Source organism: Schistocerca americana, chromosome 3 (assembly GCF_021461395.2).
Source record: "Schistocerca americana isolate TAMUIC-IGC-003095 chromosome 3, iqSchAmer2.1, whole genome shotgun sequence".
NCBI lineage: Eukaryota > Metazoa > Arthropoda > Insecta > Orthoptera > Acrididae > Schistocerca > Schistocerca americana.
Window position 1 is genome coordinate 782,804,460 of NC_060121.1, and position 6,732 is coordinate 782,811,191.

General features: G+C 44.1%; 1 protein-coding gene across 1 annotated transcript in view; it reads right to left on the reverse strand.

The window, feature by feature from the left end:
- LOC124606402 (pickpocket protein 19-like) overlaps positions 1-6,134 on the reverse strand; it is a 94,430-nt gene extending 88,296 nt beyond the window's left edge. Inside the window, exon 1 of the mRNA XM_047138382.1 lies at positions 5,980-6,134. Coding sequence (XP_046994338.1) covers positions 5,980-6,134 — 155 coding nt within the window. The remainder of the gene's footprint in view (positions 1-5,979) is intronic.
- Positions 6,135-6,732: the final 598 nt, after the last annotated feature.

The following is a 6,732-nucleotide window of genomic DNA, read 5'->3' on the forward strand; positions in this document are numbered from 1 at the left end:
AAAACAATTAAATATTGAAAAGTAGATATCGGTTAGCTTTTGGAGCTAGAGGTATAGTAAAACATGAATTGGAACATCCACATTCTTCAGCTACAATTGAGATATTGATATAGGTGGGTTTAAAATTTGAAAAATGACTACGCACGTTTATGTCTCCTAGCATAGCTACAGTCGCTTTTAGAAAACCTCGAAGACTTCAGGCCCTTAAAATTAGAAGAGATGTATTCAACAAGCTTCTGGCCCACATTATAAGCCTTGTCGATAATGCGGTGAAGGTTGAATTAAAGAACTATGTGATGCAAATTCCTTCTGTTCCAATGATGCTTATCTTTAACTCCTGAAATGTAAAGGAAAGTTTTGAAAATCAATAATAGATCTTAGGAAAAGGGCTGTCATTGAAGACAGATGAAATACTGTACCTGTAATCCTAGACTGCACAAGTCTGTCCAATCTACTAGAATTAAAGTCTGGGAGCAATTCAAAAATAAAAGAGAATACTTTAGATTCTTATGGGCATATACTGGTAAGAATCTGAAGTGGGTGTCGCATACTACAGAAATTCTCAAATTTCTAACCCTTGCAACGTGTGTGTTAACGATTAATACCATATTTCGGAAATGAAACTGTCAAGACGTTGACACTTCTCTTATTTTCATTTACTAGTGTCGTAAGGTATCACATTTGTTGATAACCTGCCATTGCCCAAGAAACTGTTCGTTTCACACAAGCATGTAATAAGGATAATATGTGATGTCCACTCTAGAACAACAAGAGTGTACAATTATTCCCTTGTCAACTTTGCTGTCAAAAATCAGTCTCAATTTTCTCAGTAGCATTTCTCGAAAAGAACGCCACCTTCCTTCCAGGGACTCCCATTTGAGTTCCTGAAGCATCTCCGTAATATTTGGGTACTGATCGAACCTACCGCTAACCAGTCTAGTAGCCCGCCTCTGAATTGCTTCGGCGTCTTCCTTTAATCCAACCTGGTGGGGATCCCAGACACTGGAGCAATACTCAAGAATGTCGCACTAATTTTGTAGAGGATGTTCAAGTTTCAGTTTCAAAACGCTGTATAAAAAAAGGGACACTGTTCAGAATGGCGTCAGATTTGAACGGAATATCATTGGAGAAGGGGGAAACGTTACGGAAACAAAAATTATTTAACGAATATTTTAGCATTTTATGGCGCTGCAAACGCCAGAATATGCAAAATGATAGAGACGGTATACACGGCTGTTCCTCGGTTTGCGTTGAGATGCTCGGCATGACTGTCTCAATGTAGGATTTCGCGCTGCTGGAAAAGTTCTTTTACAAGAACGGCAACTGTGCGCCAGTAGTTTTGCAGAAATTCTAGGCACTCAGGGGTAATAAAAAGGGGTTTGTTCGACGTCTGTCAAGGTTCTGGAGAAAATGATTACAACATTCGAAAAGACAGGTCCATTTGAAGTGCAGGTGGTGGAGGGAGGAAAATAATTGATCCGACGCCAGAAGAAGATGTTGCCACAGGACTGCAGAAGGGGTCAGGCAGTGATGTGAAAGCATGCAGTGCACGGTGAATTGCCCGTACTTTGGACATGCCTGTGACCACGGTGCATAAAATTCTACCAAACATTTTGCATTGTTACCCGTACATAGTTATCCATGCTCAGAAGTTACTTCATACTGACCTACCAGTAATGCACACGATTGCCATAGGATTTACTGCTCGCGTGAGAGTGGACAATGAATGGCCATGGAAGATACGTAGACAGATAAAGCCCGTTTCCATATCCAAGGAATCGCCAATACACAGAATTGCGGAATATGGGCACGGAAAACGCGCTCGCACCTCAACTGGTACCACTACATTCTGCAAAGGTAACTGTGTGTTGCGGGTTGTCGGCATCGCTTATCGTAGGGTCGCATTTTTTCAAATATGGTTCAAATGGCTCTAAGTATACTGTGAGACTTAACATCTGAGGTCATCAGTCCCCTAGACGTAGAACTACTTAAACCTAACTAACCTAAGGACATCACACATATCCATGCCCGAGGCAGGATTCGAACCTGCGACCGCAGCAGCAGCGCGGTTCCGGACTGAAGCGCCTAGAACCGCTCGGCCACAAGGGCCGGCTCTCATTTTTTCTAGGAGATCCGTCCTGCTGGTCCTGTTACCCGTACCGCCACTGGTAAACACTATGAGAGTCTTTCGCACACCAACATCATTTCCACCGTTCAACAGGATGCATGTGTGGGTGGGGTAGGAAGTTTTTATGCAAGACGGCGCCCCTAAACGCAGTAAACAACCAGTGAATCGGCTGTTGTAGAGGCATTTTGGTAATGCTAGAATTATCAGCAGTTAATTCCCTAAGGCCTGGTTGTCCAAATAACTTGATTTTAATCCGTGTGACTTCTGGCTGTGGGGTTATCTGAAAGTTGCTGTGTCCAGTGCGCCGATTACAAACTTATCTGAATTGAAAGCACGCATATTGAGCAACGCTCTCTGAATGTGACCTCTGAGATATTCTGATCTGTTGTGGAACGTGCTGTTTCTCTATTCCAATTTGTGGCAGGAAACGGTGGACAGCATACTGAACATGTCTTGCGCCACTCTCGTAACAGTTAAAAACCGATTTTATTGTTGCTATTTGTGCGATTTATGACCTCGGGAAAGTTAGAACCCGATTTCAGTGCTGCTTTTTATGAGGTTTCTGGCCTCAGCGCAACTAAACATTGAGTTCATTGTTGTCTTTCATGCGGCTTTTGGTCTCGGGACGATTAAAATGGATGTCATTGTCGATTTTTATGCGGTTTTGGTCATGGACAATTAAAGACCTTGCCGAGATGGTTGGCCTTACCGCACCAACAGTGCCACAACTGTTGGATATCAAACTTGTAAGGTCACGCACATTGTACACTACGGTTGTTTTAATGTGCAACTCACACCATACCCGTCGTACTGCGTTTCATCTATCATATGTAGCAGAACCCATTTACGTTATGACGCTTACCGTGCTATCTAGTGGTAAAATTTTCGTTATTTTTTATAGTGTTTTCCCCTTCGTCAATAATACGAGGTGTGGCTAGAAAAAAACCGGACTAGTACTGGTGAAACAATAAAACGAATGCAATAAGGCTGAAAGTCGCGTGGCCTGTCACGTGACTCTCGCTCCGCCTACTGCTCGAGTTTCATCTGCCTCCTGCACTCAGTCTGCCCGTGGCGTCTGTTTTAAGTAGTTGACGTTTTGTCTGTGCGTCGGAAAATGTTGAGTGTACAGAAAGAACAGCGTGTTAACATCAAATTTTGTTTCAAACTAGGAAAATCTGCAAGTGAAACGTTTGTAATGTTACAACAAGTGTACAGCGATGATTGTTTAACGCGAACACAAGTGTTTGAGTGGTTTAAACGATTTAAAGATGGCCGCGAAGACACCAGTGATGACACTTGCACTGGAAGACCATTGTCAGCAAAAACTGATGCAAACATTGAAAAAATCGGTAAACTTGTTCGACAAGATCGCCGTTTAACAATCAGAGCAGTGTCTGAGTTAACAGGAGTTGACAAGGAAAGTGTTAGGCAGATTCTTCATGAAAGTTTCAACATGAACAAAGTGTGTTCAAAAACGGTTCCAAAGTGTCTCACAATTGAACAGAAGGAACGCCGAAGAATGATTTGTTCTGACATCCTGGAAAACATTGAAAGTGATCCCACCTTCTTACAAAATGTTATTACTTGCGATGAATCGTGGTTTTTTACTTACGATCCCGAAACTAAACGCCAATCGATGCATTGGAAAACTCCTGGTTCTCCACGACAAAAAAAAGCACGAATGTCAAAATCGAAATTCAAGGCAATGATGATTGTTTTTTTTGACATCAAAGGGATTGTGCACATTGATTGGGTACCAGAGGGACAAACAGTGAATCAGCATTACTACATTAGCGTCCTGGCTACCCTACGTGAGCGAGTACGGAGAAAACGGAACGATTTGTGGAGAAAAAAGTCATGGATCCTTCACCAAGACAATGCCCCAGCTCACAGTGCGTTGTCAGTGAAGACGTTTTTGACAAAACACAACATTCCCATCTTAGATCATCCACCCTACTCACCTGATTTGGCCCCCTGTGACTTTTTTCTTTTCCCTAAAGTCAAGTCAGCTTTGAAAGGAACTAGATTTGAGACTGTTGAAGCAGTAAAAGAAAAAGCGACGGAAGTAATGTATGGACTTACCGAAAATGATCTGCAGCATTGCTATGAACAGTGGAAAATTCGTATGGAGCGGTGTAGAGACCGAGGAGGAGAGCACATTGAAGGAGATAACATGAAATTGTAAATAATTGTAAATAAATGTTTTTTCCAGCATCAGTCCGGATTTTTTCTAGCCGCACCTGGTATTCCTTTCAAATTTGACGTCATTCTGAGCAGCAGCTGTTTTTCTACAGTATTTCAAAACACTTCCCTAAGACTCTCCCAATAAACAAGTCGACCATTGGCCTTCTCCACTACAATCCTGGCATGCTCGTTCCATTTCATACAGCTCTGCATCGTTACGCCTGGATATGTAATCGACCTGACTGTGTCAAGCAGCACATTACTAATGCTGTGTTCGAACATTACGGGATTGTTTCTCCTACTCATTACAGTTTTCTGTATTCATCACACGAACTAGAAATTTCGTCTCAATCCTATCGTCGTACAGTGACCCAACGTCGACAACTTCACGTACGCCAGAGCGTCATCAGCAAACAGCCGCAGATTTCTGCCCATCCTGTCCGCCAAATCATTTCTGTATGTAGAAATATCAGCGGTCCTATCACACTTCCCTGGGGCACACCTGACGATACACTTGTCTCTGATGAACACTCGCCATCGAGGACAACGTACTGGGCCGGCCAGAGTCGCCGTGCTGTTCTAGGCGCTACAGACTGGAACCGCGCGACCGCTACGGTCGCAGGTTCGAATCCTGCCTCGGGCATAGATGTGTGTGACGTCCTTAGGTTAGTTAGGTTTAAGTAGTTCTAAGTTCTAGGGGACTCATGACCTCAGACGTTAAGTCCCATAGTGCTCAGAGCCATTTGAACCATTTGAACAACGTACTGGGTCGCATTACTTAACAAGTCATCGATCCACTCACATATCTGGGAACCTATTTCATACTTTCGGACCCCTCCATTAACAGTCTGCAGTGGGGCACCGAGTCAAAGTTTTTTCGAAAATCTAGGAATATGGAATCAGCCATTTGCCCTTCATCCATATTTCGTGGTATATCTTGTGAGAAAAGGAAAATCTGTGTTTCACAAAACCGATGCTTTCAAAAACCTTGTCAATTCGCGGGCAGAAGTTTTTCCATCTCACGGAAGTTCATTACATTCGAACTGAGAATAGGATATTCAAGAATACTGCAGCAACGATGTCAGATATTGGTCTGTAATTTTGTGGAGCAGTTCTGTTATCCTTTTTATGCGGAGGAGTCACTTGCGTTTTTATCCAGTCGCTAGGGACTTTGGGCTGGACGAGAGATTCGCGATAAATACAAACTCAGGAAGGGGACAGTGCCTTGAGTACTTTTTGTAAAACCGTAATGGGATTCCATCCGGATGTACCGACTTGTCCAGTGTGCTTATTTCGTAACATTAAGTCATTTAATTGTACTGAAACGGTAACAAGTCCAGCATGGTCAGACGAGTTGCCTGACCATGCTGGGCATGTTACTACTATGAAGATGCGGAACCCAGTTTATTTTGGACTCGCTGCATACGACTCTGTTCGTTGGACATGCTGGCGTACATGCTTGACAGCTTTCCAATTTGATGATCCATTGCTCTTTGTCGTTGCGGCTGTGAATGTCGGCCTACTCTTGGGGCTTTGGGATAACACCATGTGTTTAATCAATGACATTGGATTCCAACCCGCTGTTGGTTTTGTTACCATTATTCAAGTAGTGTAATGATTGGTCTGAGAAATTGAGGTGCACATGAAGTGCACGCAGCGACTCTCACCTGCGCTCATAGTCGAGCAGCTTGTCCCAGTGCACGCGGTTGTTGTCGCAGACGACGACGGCGGGGTAGGCGACCTCGTACACGGGGTAGTTGGTGGACTCGACGACGGTCATGGTGGTCCTGGAGCCGAAGCGGCGCGCCACCTCCAGCGACATGACGACCGCCCCCAGCACGGCCAGCACGCAGGTCCCGGCCCAAGCCACCCTGCGAGGCCCTCACCACGATCACTCCACAGTCCTCTCGCTTACCACACGATGGCTGCCGTCTACTCTCCTAACTGGCAATGCTATCTACACTGTTTTTAATTAATACGTGGCGTGCTGAAAAATAATCCCTACAAATTTCTTATTCCCTTCTCAATATTGGTTCAGGTATTACATCTCATGTGCGTTACTCAGTCGACCTTCTAGCTTCAGTGACCGAAGTTGCAACCCTGTCCCGCTAGAGGACTCTACACTCTAGCGTGTAACAAGGCGATATGTAACATAACTGTACCGGTTCGTGAGAAACAGCCTGCTGTAATCGAGTTTCGAATTCGAAGAGTTCTTTCGCACATGGAGCACCCTCTCCTTCATTATGACAATGCCAGCTCACACGTGGGCACTGTGACATTTGCAACAATCCGACGCCTTAGGTTCACTCTCATTTATCATCTTCCACACAGCGTGGACCTCGTCCCATCCGTTTTTCATTTTTTTACAACACTTAAACAACACCTTCAAGTACTTCACTTTGATAGTGACGAGGCGGTGG